Source organism: Echiichthys vipera, assembly GCF_963691815.1.
Source record: "Echiichthys vipera genome assembly, chromosome: 10".
Lineage (NCBI taxonomy): Eukaryota > Metazoa > Chordata > Actinopteri > Perciformes > Trachinidae > Echiichthys > Echiichthys vipera.
In genome coordinates this window covers 5,306,780-5,323,724 of record NC_139835.1, presented here as the reverse complement: position 1 = coordinate 5,323,724, position 16,945 = coordinate 5,306,780, and the positions used below count along the sequence as shown (strand labels likewise).

Genomic DNA, 16,945 nt, shown 5'->3' with positions numbered 1-16,945 from the left:
TTAGGTATATTTAATTACAGTGTACATTGTGTTTTCATTATGTTTGCCTCTTCTTGTATACCAGGTTAATAACACAGCCCTGGGCCAGGTAATAGTCATTCCAAGCCCTGGAAGTGCACAGTACAATTCAGTGATCCAAAAGGTGATGAACTGCCATGTCTGCCTAGGTAAGAGCTCTGTGTTACACTGCATTGCATTGATAATGATGATCACAGGCCAAATTGTCATTTTATACACACACACACACACACACACACACACACACACACACACACACACACACACACACACACACACACACACACACACACACACACACACACACACACACACACACACACACACACACACACACTTAGATTAAGCACTGATTCAATCATACAAATTTATATAAAAAAATAATATATCCTTCTTTTACGTTAAAAAAAATAACTGCTACAAAACCCCTGTATGCGCCGATACAACTAACATTACCTCCTCAATGACATCATTTTTCAGTACTCACACAGCCCAGCAAAAACATTTTGTGAAAATTGTAAATTAATATATAATCATAATCCAAACTCCAGGATGTGGTGAAAGGCTGCTCATCTAATGTGATGAACTCCATCACCTTGTTAGAATTCCCTTTAGCTTCAGTTGTCCCTGGCCTCTTCTCTGCAGCTGTAGTAGCAGCATATGTTAGCAGACTGTTGTCTGGGTCAGACCACAAAACAACAACATAAACATCAGCTACTGCTATCAGTAAACTGGTGAAAATTTTCAGATAGTCATGTTTTTTTCTCCACATTTTCAGAATACCCTTAAAACTGTGCTGCCTCACAAGTCCAATAGTTAAACTTTTTGTAGTATTCATTTACCCCCTTAGACTTTTTCTCATTTTGTAGAGTTACACACTGATGCTGTATGTTCAGTAATATTCTCTAACAAACTCTGAGGCCTTCACAGAACAGGTGTATTTATACTGAGATTAAATTGCAGACAGAGGGCAATTCTAAAGGCAATTGGTTGCACCAGATCTCTGTTAACAGCGGATGAATGCATATGCACTCAACACTTTTCTGATTTTTATTTGTATATAATTTTCAAATAATACAAAGCACTGTATTTTAGGAAGAAGCACATATACAATGCCAGATTTGTCTTTCTGGAAAAATAAGAAAGATTAGCCATAATCACAGTATACTTTAACCATTTTACAACAGACAGTACACTGGCTTAAGCAGAATGATGATTAGACAGACATGTAGCAATGAAAGTAACATTACATTGTGTTTTCCTTTTGCAGACATCTGTTCTCCAGACCAAGTCTGTGACTATGAGCCCCCATCGGCCAGCCGAGATAGGAGGTCTTCTGCCACGGACGTGGACATCGACATGGCTTTCGTCATGGACAGCTCTGAGTCAACCTACCCAGTCGTCTTTACAGAGATTAAGCGTTACATAGCGCACATAGTGGAGCAGCTACAAGTTTCTTCAAATCCTGCATCCTCTGTTCACCATGCCAGAGTATCTGTGATCCAGCAAGCACCTTACGGGTTCATCAACAACAAAACTGGCACTCCCATCCATGTGGATATCGGTTTGACTGAGCACAACTCAGCTCAGGAAATTGTTAAATTTCTGCTGGAGAAGACACCGCAGTTAGAGGGAGGCCGGGCACTGGCAGCAGCTATCGAGTCGACAGTGGAGCAGGTGTTTGAGATGGCACCGCTCCACCGTCAAAGGAAAGTACTGATGCTCTTTGTTACAGGAAGTGTGGAAGAAGAAGAGGAGCAGCTGCTGCGCATTGCAATTGAGGTTAAGTGCAGAGGCTACTTCCTGGTCATCCTGGGTGTGGGTGAGAAGCTGAGTGCAGGAGATGCTCGTGTCTTGTCGCGCATGGCCAGTGAACCATCCGATGTCTTCTTTAAGCGTCTGGACAGCATCTCACACTTTTACGACAAACACATCCAGACCTTTGGCCAGCTGCTGCCAAAGTATATCAGCAGTAAGTTCAAGATAGATATCTGTCAATCAATCTATTACATTGCCTTTTTGCAGCCTTTTTCTTAATTGACTATTTTAGGCTTGGTGACAGTAATGAATCGGTTAAAGCAAGTCCCTGTGAGTAACATACAATGTCATTTTTCGTTTTAGTTGAAAATGCATTCTATATGTCGCCTGAAGTCTCCAAACACTGCAAGTGGTTCCAGAGTGACCAGCCACTTAAAAACCCCTTTACATCATCATACCAACAGGAGTAAGTATTGTGAGATCTTTATGTCCTATCACTGCTTATGTTCATGTGTTGGAAATGTTAATGGCTTTATTCACTATGTATTGGTACATTTATAGGACAAATCAGAAACATCATGAAAACCACCAAGCAGTTCATCAAAGAAAGCACAAAGGTAAGTGTAGATGTACTAAAATGAACTTAAAGTAATTCAGCTGACATTGACAATTAATTTGGACTGTTTACTGTTTTCTTCAAAGTGAGTTAAAAAAGACCTATGAAATTATGAAGGGATAGGGGAAGTAACATGATCTCAGTCACAGTGTCAAGTGTCAACATGTGATTAAACATGTCCTTGTAAACTGTCCTGCCTTGACACCACTTCATCTTACTCCTTCAGATGCAGATGAGCTCCACATCTCTAACGTCACCTCCAGCAGCTTGAAATTGCGTTGGACCAGCCCAGACTCCAAGCTCTTTGTCTACTTTGAGGTAGTGGTGACACGGCTGCACGACCATGCCCTGGTGCTGAAGACCAACGTGACAGGCACAGAGCTTTCCGTGGCTAACTTAGAGAGCGCTCAAACATATCATGCTGTGGTCACCGCTCACACTGCAGAGGGTCAAACCGTCTCCACCCGCAAGGGCATCATGACTACCAGTAAGTCCGTAAACACATCTACATAAATATTTTTCCGTTTTATCCCACAACCAATTATACCAGATAATAATATATATATTTTTTTAAATTTGCTTTGCAGCCTCTGTTTTTAATCCACTTTTTAGCAAGATACCGGGGTCCTTATTGTCATTATTATCATCATTATTATTTTTATTTTTTATTAATATTATTATTATTATTATCATTATTATTGTTATTATTATTATTATTATTATAGTTTTTTGACTGATGGTTTCACTTTTACAGAAGCAGCAGAGCCTAAGCCTGAGCATAAGCCGGCCAGCCAAGGCACCAGTACTGTAAATACCACACCACTGGACAAACCAGAAACTGGTGAGTGACTATGTTTGTGTGTGCAAGTTTTAATTTTTTTCTGCTTTGTATTTGGCTGTGTGTCCTAGGAAGAATGTTATTCATATAAATAAAACCTGATGTATCACTCAGTGGACATAAAGTTCTATGCTGTAATGTAGCAGTTTTTTCATCTAAATAATACAAACATGTGCTATTAATCACCTCACTAGTGCATGCCAAAAACTAAATAGTTGAGGTCTGTGTCACTTTGGAGAAAAATGTCTCTTGTTAGTGGGAGAATAGAGGCAATGAATTAGATTTACAGAGTGCATATTTGTTTTAGGAGTGAAGCCTTACAGCTGCTGCTCTTTGAAGACACTGAACCTAATGCATAACTGAGACATGAGAACATTTTTACTGGCTGTAAAGTCAGGAGGGTCTTACTATGAGGTAGTATCTGCAGGCCATCCTATCATTCACCTATAATTATAGAATAGTAATGCTGTCTTCATTTAAAAAATTCAGTGAGTGCTTTGATAACTCAGTGTGAGCAACATGTTTTTGCTAGCACCCTGCAGTTCACACAATGGTGTCCCAGAGAGGACTTAACAGACAATGGAGCCAAGATTCTGGTGGAGTTTTGTCATAATAACCTGTGAAGTTTTCTGGGATTGGTCACCTGGACTACACAACCATGCAGATCCTAGATGACTAAAATCAACTAACAAAACAGTAGCTGTAGTGAAAACTAACTTTCCAATCCAACAATGAAAACCTACACTGAAACTTCTTTCTTTCTACTGACTCTCTCAAGAATGTTATGCCATATTGAATGCCATGTTCTTGCCCCATGAGAATGAACCATATCCGCACTAAGATTCATTTGACCCCATTAGACCCTTTTACACACCCCTAAGCTTCTATGAATGTACATAACAAGCATCTTTTTAACATCACACAGTGACTGCTGTATGCCTCATATGGTTGTAAATTTAATCACAGACTCATCTTCTCTTTCTGTCGTCTGTTACTGCTGTTGTTCTTTTTTTGCATGTTCTAGTTAATGAGTTTGCAGATCCATGCTCACTTGACTATGACCCTGGAATGCCGTGCAAAGACTATCAGGCTAAGTGGTTCTTTGACAGAAAGAACGGGATCTGTACACAGTTCTGGTATGGAGGTTGTGGAGGCAATGACAATAGGTTCAACACAGAGGCCCTCTGCTTGAAAAACTGCATGAGGTCAGGTAAGTGGTTGTCAGTGTTAGGCCCTCTGAAGGAATGTGCCACCCCCTAGTGACATGGCATAACACAATGCAGCATTTTATGAGCGTTAAGATATAAAACAGCTAAACCTCGCTTCAGAACAGCGATTATCATATCATAGCACAGCAAATTTAACTAGGCCTGTCAAGATGGATTTGTCTATATGCTGAAATGGTATGCATTAGTCTCTAATAAGAGCAATAGTAGTTGGAGGAAAAAAATAGTAGAAGTCTTTATAGGAAGAAAATGGCAAAAAGAGGATAAGTGTAAAGAAAGCATGAATTATGAATCCCACTACTTTTTATAGCAAAACCTGCACTACGTAGCAGCTGTATGGTTAGGCAGATAGTTGAGGTTAGGCATTGACCTTGAGTGGTTAGGTCCTCATTGTTCAGTGGATAGGAACATGCTAGCATGGATGCCTAGCTGATCCTAGCACCTGGATGCTACACAGGGTGTGTTTTGCAAAGTTAGATTCATAAAAACACATAAACAATGAATGAAATAGTTTGTTTATCTGCTCCAACGTAAGCTGCAAACTCTTGAATGTACAGGTTTATTTGGAAAAAATATCTGTTTGGGGCTGGACCATACACTGTGTGCGAGCCAAGCTGCTAGTATATCAAGTTGCTTGTAATGTTAGCAGCTCTGTTTTGCTCTTGACGATGTTTACAGTCCAGTCACTCCAGACAAACGTGTTACATTTTTCAAACAAATCATTTTTTCTCACCCTCAAAGCGCCATCTGTTGTAGAAGGGAATCATGGTGTTTATTAATACAAACTTTAAAGCATAAATCTATCCACTGTATAAGCTTTGAGACTGTCCACGTATGTTAGGAAAAAATACCATTTCAATAATGTCTTTAGTTAGAACACTTATACTAGCTGGACATTGTAAACAAATTGTTTATTCTCATATCATCTATGTTGATCACGAGCTGGAACATGTTGCTTTAGCTTCAGACTTTTAGCCCAATATCATGCACTGTATGTAGCCGTCATGTGCATTTTTGAGATCCTTCATATGTTAGCCTTGTATAGGCCTGCTCCAGTTGTACGTACATCTGTGTTTTTGTAAACAGATCTTTCTATGCGTTTTGGCCTTTTGTCAACACAAATAACTGTGTTTTAGGTCAATGAAAACAGATCTTTTGGAAAGATATGAGACTTTCAGTGTTGTCATGTCAACAGGGGAAACTGGTGTCCCAAATGGGACAACATTTCATACAATGGTAGATGTGACTAACAATGCTTTTTAAATGTTTACGCATAAATGTACAGTTACTCTTCCACTATGTTGAGGAACAGAGGCATCAGAATGCGCTTCAGAGCAATCAATGCACCATTGGAGTCAGGTAGCCTTCCAGTAATACCTATTTTTCCCTGATAGGCCAACATGGCTTTAGGGTTAGGGATGTACTGCCACTACCCATATAAATATCTTCATATAGAGGTATGATACAATACAAGTGTGCAGAGAGGTTATAATGATTGTATCTGTGGTCATTTATATCCACATTGCACTATGTTAAAAATCATCCTGAAAGTTTTCTAGCAGCTGGTGAAAGTCTATTTCTTTAAGCTGAAATTATATATGTATACTTGTTATGTTTCCACAGTGCCTGAGCCTCAGCCAAAAGCGCAGCAGAGTGAACAGGTGGAGATCCTCCCAGCTCCTGGTGAGATCTGATAAACACTCACTAAATAACATGAATAGTTGCCTCCACATGTAGTCCTATACTAGGCCATCATGGTGATATTCCTTCCCTTCTAACTTGTTTTTGAAGACGTAATTGTCTTTGATGTGGATGCACGTGTATGCTGTGTAAATACTGGCCAAAACTGCCATACTGGCCACACAATAGGAAAGAAAAAGCACTTCCTTCCTGGTCTGGTTTTAAACAAACATATCCACATTCTTAAAACATGATCTGAATGGAACCTTTTCAGACCACCCCTAATGTTGGGCATATATCTGGAGATCAAGTCGACAGTTATGCATCTTATATCACTGCTATATGATTACATTTTCACAAACTGTGCTCACTTTTGAAAAACCTCCCACCTCCGCCACTGCCCCTCAGATGGTCTAAATGACTGACGGAACAATTTAAAAGCCAAGCATGGAAATCTGAGAAGGTTATGCTTTTGTCACAGGAGCAAGCCAAATTATAACCACAGAGAAAATGAATGGAAAGCCTTGTTCAGTGGTTCATTGTGTTTTTGGCAGCAGCCCTTATACAAAGCAAGTTCAATTTGTCAGTACTGCGTCAGTGTTGGAGGAAATTGGCACAAGATACTAACAGTAATACAAAGTGAACTCCAAACCAAATGTGCTATATCTCATGATTATGGAAGAATAAAAGTCTGCTGGTGGAAGTACTTTTGTTCTTTCCTTGATTCCATTTTAAGCATGATATCTTTCCATTTCACAACACAAATCCTCCCTACTTGTCATTATGTATAATGATAATAATACATTTACTGCTGCACCACTCATTGTTGTTCCTATTAAAAGTCAACTTAAGTGAACAGTTCATTAAGGCATGTAGTCTTGCCAGAGGTATGTGCTCTTCTAGTTCCATGTGTTCTCAGACTTTCCCTGATTGTTATTCTTCCTCACTTCCCCTCACAGCAGCCTCTACAGCTGTGGACATTTGCCAGCTTCCCAAAGAGGAGGGTACTTGTGCCAAATTTGTTCTTAAGTGGCACTTTGATGCCCCCAGCAAGAGCTGCACACGCTTCTGGTATGGAGGCTGCGATGGAAACCAGAATCGCTTTGATACACATCAGCAGTGTGTGAAGGCTTGTGGAAAACCAGGTACATGACTTGTTCGAATCAATAATCTTCCATTATCACTGATCAGTTAGTGTCAATGCTCACGTAACTGACGAATGAAGGGTTACACCTGAAGCACATTGCATTCCTCAACTCTTTTTGTTTTGTTTTTCACATTTCCATGTTATAATTTTAGTATTCCTAATAACCTCTCCTGATAAGTCCAATGTCTCATAATTTTGACCTATCTCAGACATTTGCTGATTATTTTTCTACATAATCCATCGTTACAAACATGGAACATCATCATGGTCTCTTATTAGTCTGTTTGTGGTTTCAGTACAGTTACTCAAATACTGTACTTGGGTACAATTTTAAAGTACTTTTTGCTCTAATACATACAAATTAGATACATACAAACGCTGACTTAGGTCGCACTCACACTGTCCATCCGTACCGTGCCCAAACAGGTTTTACGGGTAAAGCCTAGTTCGTTTGACCAGTGTGAGTGCAACCGCACCGCGCCTAGCTGCGGCCCGCTTGCCGGCCACGGACCACTTGGGAGAGGTGGGCTTTTGTAAAGCACGTTTACGAGCACGAGCACGAGGCCTACGGCGGTTCTGACGTCATTTTATGTGCGCCTGTTTGGACATAGAAAAAAGAAGGAAGGACCATGCGCGGACATTTAAAAAAATGGCGGTGAAAGGTTCACGTTGGTGTGATGCGGGGGTGGAGTGTTTACTCCAGATTTGGTCGGATGAAAATATTCAAAAACAGTCGGACAAGACGCACAAAAACTCAGAGGTCTATGGAAAGATTTGTAAACAAAGCGACGCATCGCGATGACGTTGATCAATGCATGTGACGTGTTACGGTGTGATGACGTATAGGCAGCAAGAAGCATTCGCGCGAGGCCCAGGCAGTGTGAGTACAAACGGGCCTGGCCCGTGGGGGGAGAGGGAGTGGGGGTCAAGTACCCTAAAGCCCGGGGCACGGTACGGATGGACTGTGTGAGTGCGCCCAAACCCCAACCTTTTTTCTAATCTTTACCACATTGTTTTGTTGCCTAAAATTTACCATCACATTCATGTACCAGTTGATTTAAATACAATGTTATATTTTGTAAGATATCATACAAATTGTTGTGCATAAAATTTTGTAAGATATCATATGAGCCCATCAATGAGAATATGTTACAGAAGATACAGAATGATAAAGATAAATGTAGTTAGTAGGTCAAATGTATTTATACAGCACCTTTCCAGATCAGATGTCACAAAATGCTTTGCAATAAAAGACAATAAATAATAAAGATCTCATAATTACAATATAAAGATGTTGTAATGTTAAAACAAAGCAGTTATAATGACGAGGTAAGGTCAATATTTCTTTCTGGGAAAACAATGCACTTCTGGATTTGCCTGCCAATCATGTGGTGTAAATATACCACTTTAATTTACAGTTATAATTTGGTGCATACACAAGTAGATTACACTATCTACCAAAAACATTGTTGAGGTCATTCAAAAGTTTTGGAGACATGATATTAGTATGTAGAGAAGTCTCTTTTTATTTTAAATGGCTAAACATGTTTTCCTGTTTCATTCATCACCAGCTCCCCTCAACCAAGGAGTCGTCGCTGCAATAAGAACATAGGACAAAACATGGCCAGCTTCCCCTATGTTTAGGGGATTGTGAGGAGAACCATCCAAAATGGCCATACTGTAAGGGATGCAATACCAAAGCAATGGTGGCTGCACTGGATTTCACAATAATGGACTTCATCCCCAACATTCTTGAAGTAGTTATTTTTACAACAAGAAAGAAAGCAACACAATTTGCTGCATGATTCAACCTACTGGTGCTACATAGTATGTTTGTTGTATCAATGGAGTTGTTAAGTGCATTCAGTTTTGTAAAGTCACGTTTTCTGGAACAATGGCATCATCTGAGTTTTCATATTTTTTAAAATGCAGTTTTATAATTAAGCAAGAAACATATATGAATATCTTGGACAGAGATTAGCAATAAATCAGTACATGCAGGACTGGCATTATCCAATTCAGTAATCTTTTTTTTTATTTGTGTTTTTTACATTCCACATTCACACAGCAACGTTGGCTTTTATTGATTTATATTATTTTAAAACTCACTTGATCCCTGTGGAATCCTTACTTCACTATTTTACAGTCACACAATCCACAGCAATGTTTACACAAGTCTTATGGTGTGTATTTAAATGACAGTGACCAAACATTAATGTAATGTTAAGTGCACTTCTGGATCCACTGCCTCAAACACACAAGTGTCAGCTGTTGAGAAATGGAATGTACTTGTCAAGCTGTTTTTAGTTATGTTTCATTTGGTTTTACTGAAATGTGTGTTTCATCTGGGTATAGGGGAAATAAACACAGATTAGACTTTCTAATAAACATGAGCAACTCATTCTTTTCTTTCTTGTTTTGAATTAAGTCAGACCTACAAGTACAAACAATATTTGACATCTTTTCAAAGGTCGAGCTCAAAGTGGAGTTGACAACAACATAAAACCAGAAGCTAATTAAATTAAATTTAGTATTATTTTACTGATTTTTCTTTTCCAGTTCATTTAAAATTAGCTCATATTGGAGTGAAAAGAGAAGCAGCTGACATATTAGTGTCCAAATATGTACAAAGGGTTGAAAACACACTGAATCACCATTCATTGAGCCCTTTTCTTTAAACCAAGAGCTCCATCTAGTGGACTCAACAACTAATGCTTCATGAAGCTTCATTTGGAAATCACTAGTTACCTGTAAAGAAATGGATTACCTTAACAGTCAAATTCTTCAACAGTATAATGTATTCCACTAAGTTTTTACACAGTAAAATGTAATAACCTTCACAAACATTTCACCAGAACAGAATGTAATAAGCAAATCAGGTTACCTTGCCCAAACCTGGGCCAATCATTGGAATATAGATGTATAGAATAAATGCAGCACCTGTTTTTGCTCCAATTTTCCCTGAGCTGAATCAAAGATCTTAGACTTTTCATATGTACACAAAAAGCCTTTTTCTCTCAAATTCTGTTCTCACATACGTTTAAATCTTTGTTAATGAGCACTTCTCCTTTGCTGAGATAATCCATCCACCTGACAGGTGTGGCATTTGCTGACTTGCACAGATGTGGAGAAAATAAAAGGCCACTCTAAAATGTGCAGTTTCATTACAGTGAGTGTTAAGGGAGTGTGCAGTTGGCATGCTGACTGCAGGAATGTCCACCTGAGATGTTGCCCGTGAATTGAATGGTAATTTATCTACCGTAAGCCGGCAACAAAGTCGTTTTCAAGAATTTGGCAGAATGTCTAAAGGCCTCACAACCGCACACCACGTTGAAATCACACAATGACAGGACATTCACACCCAGCATCTTCACCTGCAAGATCCTCTGGGACCAGCCCGGACCACCTGGACAGCTGATGCAACAATTGGTTTGCATAACCAAAGAATTGCTGCATGAACTGTCAGAAACCGTCTCGTGAAAACTCATTTGCATACTCATTGTCCTCCCCTGGGGTCTTGACTTAACTGCAGTTCGTCCTCTTAATTGACTTGAGTGGGCAAATGCTCACCATCGATGGTGTCTGGCCCTTTGGAAAAAGTGTCCTCTTCACGGAGGAATGGTGGTTTTCACTTGTACTTAGATCTTTAATTTCAGCTCAGGAAAAATTGGGGCAAAAACAAAAGCGTTGCATTTCTGATTTTGTTCAGTTTATAAAGCAGGCCATTCTTTCACATGCATGGGTGCAAATGTGTGTCTACACATGAATAGAGGGTACAGCATGTACAGTATACTGTGGTTGTTGAGCACAATATAGGTTGATAGCAACACGATGAAAAGCCTAATGACAACAGTAAAAAAAGTCAATAAAACTGTTTAAAACAGTTAAAAGTCCACAGAGGTGTTCAAGAGTTGATTTACAAGATTACTAACTTGTAAATCTGAAAGCTGAATCCCTGCCTAATTCACACAGTAAGTGTAGCTGCTGTTCGCCAACAATAGAATTTGATGAATAATTTAAGGTACCTTTTATCATTTTTGTCCAAAAAGACTAGTTTATCAGCACCAGCAAACTGTAGTTTCTTCTTCTACTAAATAAAGGATCCAAGGTCTAAGTGACTAACTGGAAGGATAGTTTTCAAAGTTGTTCCAGTCAATTCTGAACTTGATAGTTGATAAGTGATGGAAGATGTTGTACCACAAGTAGAAATACTCTTTTAAAGGTAAACGCCCTGTATTCAAAACTTTACTTCAGTAAAAGTACAGAAGTATTAGAACCTAAATAAACTTAAGTGTCTAAACTTGATATGTGCAGAATGGCCCATTTCAGAATAAATAATATCATATTACATGTTTATAATTATTGATGCATTAATGTGCATCAAATTCAGTCAGGATCTGATCAATTCTACTCTCTATTCATTTTTAGACATTTTAATGTTGAAATCTTGAATATAATAACCTACCTTTAAGTAGTTCAATTTAAACATCTTTACTGAGATTCAACTTCCTCTTTGTGTATATTACATCAGGGACATTGTTTTTGTTTATTATTATACCTGGGCAGTATCAAGTCAACTTCAGTATGGAATAGTCCATATAAATGAACTAGGAATGAAACAAAAAGTCCATTCTATGGGCTAAGATGTGTTTGTTTCACAGTGACTCTCCTTTTTCTGTCTTCTGTGTGATTGTGATTCCTGGAATAATCTAAAGTCTTGTTGGATTTGACTTGGCTGTAAAGAACCTTAAATGTAGTTTAGAGGTGGGCTGTACAATAAGAAACTCAGTCCCAGACAATAATCATGCAACATATCCATAAAGAATAATTGTCAGTAAGCCTTCATTTGGTAATTTAGAGGTCAACGACATCCAGACCTGGGTTCATTTGGTTAAAGTGAGAGTCTATCTGACGTCTAGTTTTTCATCTTTAAAATACATTCCTTTAATAACCCTGATTCTGTGTCAGAGCTATTAATAACTATGTTAATATGTGAAATATGTGTAATGTAGACATCTAATCATCTTTCAGATTTGGATCCTTCTGCTGTGTGCCAAACATGTGGGAGAACTATGGTTGATATGAAAATGGGCAAATGGGGCTTAATGAGGCTTCATAAATAACTTTCTTACTTTGTGACTTTGACAAGCTGAAAAACTCTTTAAAAAAAAACTAAACTCCTTCACCAGTTATTGGCTGAGAACAATACACCGTGTTTAGGCACTATAAAAATGACCATGTGTCACTGAATACTGGGACTGACTCAACAAGGATGTAAATATCCCCTGAGAGATCAGACATCAATCACTTATAAGCAAACAAAGTGAAGAAGGGTCGCTGTCTGGAGAGGTGAAGATTAAATATTTGGTCAGTGAATATAAAAGGCCTGGGGAAGCGTTCTCTCTTTAACCCCAGCAAAATGTCCACACGTCAAATAGCTCATTGTTTGGATAAACTCCCCTGATTTCCTCTCATACTCACCACTTCATTTAAGTATTTCATCACTTCATTTCACAGCGCGGCCCACCACCTGTTCCCACCACAGAACACAGTCGGTTTGTAATGAGGAGCATAAAAAAGCAGAATAAATCATGTAATGAAAGCAAGGTCTCTAAACTTAACACAGCTTCTTTGCACGTGAGAACAATTCTTGTTGTGTGCTATTCATGTTTTGAAAACCTAATTTACGGCTAATTGTTTTGCAAAATACAAGACTTAACATGCACTGTGGCCAAAAGCATATGGACAGAGCTGTCACATACCGACCGCTCTACCTCTTGAGCCACAGCTAAGACATTCTAGCTTGGGATGAACATGAACACTGACTGTGAGCCAAGCCTTATCATCCAACATCAGTGTTGGACCTCACTAATGCTAGTATTTCAACATCTGGTGGATAGCTGGAAACCAAAAGAGTGGAGGCTGTTATAACGGCACATTATTGCCCATGGCATTAAAATGTGATATTCAAGTGTCCACCTACATTTGGCCATAACATGTATGTATTAATAACTGTGATAGGCGGATAGAATCAACTTTTGGCAAGCATTAACAGATTTCCAATCACTTTGCATTAGTGCTGTGATTGAATTTAATTCATTTCCCTAGACAGTTTGTGTTAATGTTCAATCCTTCTGTAGTATAGTGGACAGCTCCTAATCACAGGACTTAGATTACTTCTTGGGTCATGTACTCTGGCCTGAAAACTTTCTAGAGCCTGCCTAGGTCATATTTTTCTTGGCGTCTTCTATCTTATTCTTTGCAGGTCCCAGACAAAGCTGCAGTCTTAGAAGATAGCATTCACTGTCACTCTATAACATTCTGAATTTCTTAGCTGGGGAGAATCCTTAATTTCATGTTTATGCATTATAGCCAATGAGATGTTAGCACATCTTCTCTTGCTTTAAGAATCTGATCTTTGCTGTTGAGCCTTAGAATTGAGGTGGTTTCACACACTACTTTGTGTTGACGACTCTTCTGTTCTCCTTGGTCAAGTAATTAAACTCCTTTAGTATCAGACATACAGGATTCTGGCATTTTGTCTTATATCTGGCACCACAAAACATTCTTTCCTTACAGTGATGAGTCAAAAACCTGACCTGCTGATTTTATCATTTGGGTTTTGTGTACTTTAGGCTTTTAGTTCATTAGGGCCCATTTGAATGTTGGATTCAATCTTGTAAGTATAATTATAACATTACACTCAGAAAAAAATAATAAAATCCTAAACTATAACTGAAAGCAACTTCTGACAATTAGTGGTGGTTTCCCTCTGTGGGTTGGAATTTGTACTTTTGGACAGATTAAAGCTATACAATCTGTTGGGGACTTAAGTGTAATAACTTACTGTACATTCACATACTGCCATGGTGCACTGCATAGTGTATCCAGTTGGATCATCAATGTATCAGCAGCAATTTCTCTCTCTCTCTGTTTGAAGCCTCTTATTTAGTGGACAGATAAAAGAATAATATGGATCTTTACATCAAACTCTCAGCAAGTAAGCAAGCAAGCAAGCAAGCAAACAAATAACCATATTTCCGAAATTTTAACTACTGCCTTGAGGTAATTTCAGTTAGGCCACTTCACTGATGTAGTTGCGTTCTCAAAGAGGAACTAAGCCCTGTTAAGACCCAGTCCGTGGGGGTAAAGGGAAGCAACATAAAACCAGGTGTTTCTGGTTAAAGTAAAGTTATTTATTAACAAAGAGTTTAAAGGGATTTAACAAAATTAGGTACAGAAACTACAAAGGAAAAAAGGACCTGCCTGTGGGTGCTGCTTAAAACAAGGAAACACATATAACCAAAACAGGATTCTTTAAAATAAGAGCTAATTTCAATAAACTAGTTAAACAAAAATCAGAAACAGAATCTCACGATCGAATCAGACCAACTTTACAACCAAACAGAAAAGTAGAACAGCACCCCTGATAGTGTGTCTAAACACAGAATAACTCAGTATGGAGGCCTAAATCAGCTATTGAATCTTGAGCCCAGCCCAGTCTCCCAAGTATTCTTCCCAAGTACCGTCAATTTTTGCACACAACCAGTATTTATCATCGGACAAAGCACAACACGGTAGGTACACTGGCGAGCTGATCAAGTGTAATCACGTACAATTTGACATGCTATACAGTGGGGATCAAAATTAGAGAAGCACAACCTGCTTTTTGACTTCCTGTACAGGCGGCTGGTGTGTGTTGTCCAGTCCAGTTTATTGTCCAACCACAGCCCGAGGTATGTGTATGAGTCCACAGCCTCCACCTCAGCTCCCTCTAGCAGGACTGGTCACGGTCTTGGTCTGGACCTCCCAAAATCAATGACCAGGGGCCTCATGTATCAATGTTGCTTACGTTTTTGTACGCCATTTTCCACGCCAACGTTCAGATGTATCAAAAGTGAAATGACCGTGGAAATGTGCGGTGCGCCACGCAAACTTCATGGCTGTCGTACGCACGTTTCTACAGCTATTGTTTCGTTGGCGACACTTAGAGGTGATGCTGGGAAACTGTTAATTATGTGAAAACAATTCATCCTCAGTGTAATGTGCACATTAATGGACAATTAACACACACGTGTTTGCAATCATAAGGATAAGGATATAAAAGCATGCGCAATTTAATGAAAAATGGCATTAACAATGGCAGCCTTGGCCTTGTTAGAAGACATCGCAAATGGTTATATCAGACGTGAGAGGGTGTTTAGAGAGCGGGAAGATCTGTTTGCAAATGACGACAACTGGCTCATGAGTCGTTTCGGGTTGCCGAGACCAGTGTTACTGGAGCTGTGCGCGGAGCTGCGGCCAGCCCTAGAACGACACATAGCCAGGAGCCAGGGGGCGTCCGTTCCCACACAGGTGCTGACCACTCTGGGGTTTCTGGCAACGCATGACTCGTTCAATCTAAACAATAGCATGGTTGGTAACAGATTGGAGGCTGGCACGGTGCGCGATGGGTGGCTTCTCGGTGAGTAAATAATGTATCCGTTTAATGCGCCCCGAATTTAAACCAGCACAATGCCCGTTTGGACACGCGCATTCAAATATGTGTATTTGTTTTTTTCCTTGGTGAAAAAAGAATGGCAGAGTTATCTAGTCTCCTTGTGTTCAGTATTTGTCTCAATAAACGCTTGCGTAAAGTTGGAAATGTCACAATTCAGTAGCCACGGCGCACCTCATTCATTCATTCATTCATTCATTCATTCATCTTCAACCGCTTATCCCGGGGTCGGGGTCGCGGGGGTGCTGGAGCCGATCCCAGCTGACATCGGGCGTGAGGCGGGGTACACCCTGGACAGGACGCCAGTCTATCACAGGGCACATAGAGACGTACAGAGACAGACAACCATTCACACCTATGGGCAACACCTCTGCAGTCATTAATTAATTAAGTGTGATCAGTCTTGTCAATCCTTGTAATGAAGTTGTTTTGTCCTGTTTGTTTTCCCACGAACAGTAGTGTGATAATATATATCTTTAGAAATTGAAGGGGCGGGGTGCTGCTGTACACACATGAGAAGGTGTGCCCCATCGTGCTGGCCTATGGTGTCCTGCACAACTTGGCACACCGCCATGGCATACCACTGCCAGAGCACCCCCCCACCAGAGAAACCGGGTGCCAGACCCGTCAACCTCAACCCACCCCGCGAAGCGGTACGGGCCAGGCAGCGTCTGATTTCAACGATGTAAAGAGGCAAGGACACAATTTACTTTGTAAGTGCATTTATTGCGTGACAAATATCTCCCAGTGCATTGACCATTGATCTAGATGATCACTGACGCCACGGATTGCTCTCACTATTTCCTCCTGTGATTCTAGCACAGCTTGTGAAAGGACACGGTCAGTCGGGCGGACGTCAGCAGCTGGCGTGGAGTCGCCGGGGCGCGTGGTGCTGGATGAGCCAGTGGAGACGTCAGGGCGCACGGTGCAGAGGGAGGAGCCCTCTCCTGTCTCATCGTCTATTGAGAAATAATAATAAAAAAATGAAGTAATCAAACATGAGTCAATGTGTTTATATCCTGGCAACTTAACGCACGAGCATGTGTAATGTGAGCAGCCTATTGTACGACCAGTATAATGACATTTCTGAGTTGAACACATTTACCTTGAATATGATCTGTGTCGCCTTCATGGGCCCCCACAACTCCGCTTAGAGCTGTGTTCT

At 39.9% G+C, this 16,945-nt stretch overlaps 1 protein-coding gene across 1 annotated transcript in view; it reads left to right on the top strand.

Moving 5' to 3' along the window:
* The window catches only part of LOC310952847 (collagen alpha-3(VI) chain-like), a 94,388-nt gene extending 84,716 nt beyond the window's left edge, over positions 1-9,672 (top strand). Inside the window, exons 37-46 of the mRNA XM_083921611.1 lie at positions 65-167; positions 1,289-1,990; positions 2,140-2,242; positions 2,338-2,393; positions 2,619-2,879; positions 3,147-3,233; positions 4,255-4,440; positions 6,080-6,139; positions 7,096-7,281; positions 8,855-9,672. Coding sequence (XP_083777737.1) covers positions 65-167; positions 1,289-1,990; positions 2,140-2,242; positions 2,338-2,393; positions 2,619-2,879; positions 3,147-3,233; positions 4,255-4,440; positions 6,080-6,139; positions 7,096-7,281; positions 8,855-8,895 — 1,785 coding nt within the window. The 3' untranslated portion in view covers positions 8,896-9,672. The remainder of the gene's footprint in view (positions 1-64; positions 168-1,288; positions 1,991-2,139; positions 2,243-2,337; positions 2,394-2,618; positions 2,880-3,146; positions 3,234-4,254; positions 4,441-6,079; positions 6,140-7,095; positions 7,282-8,854) is intronic.
* The last annotated feature ends 7,273 nt before the right edge of the window (positions 9,673-16,945 follow it).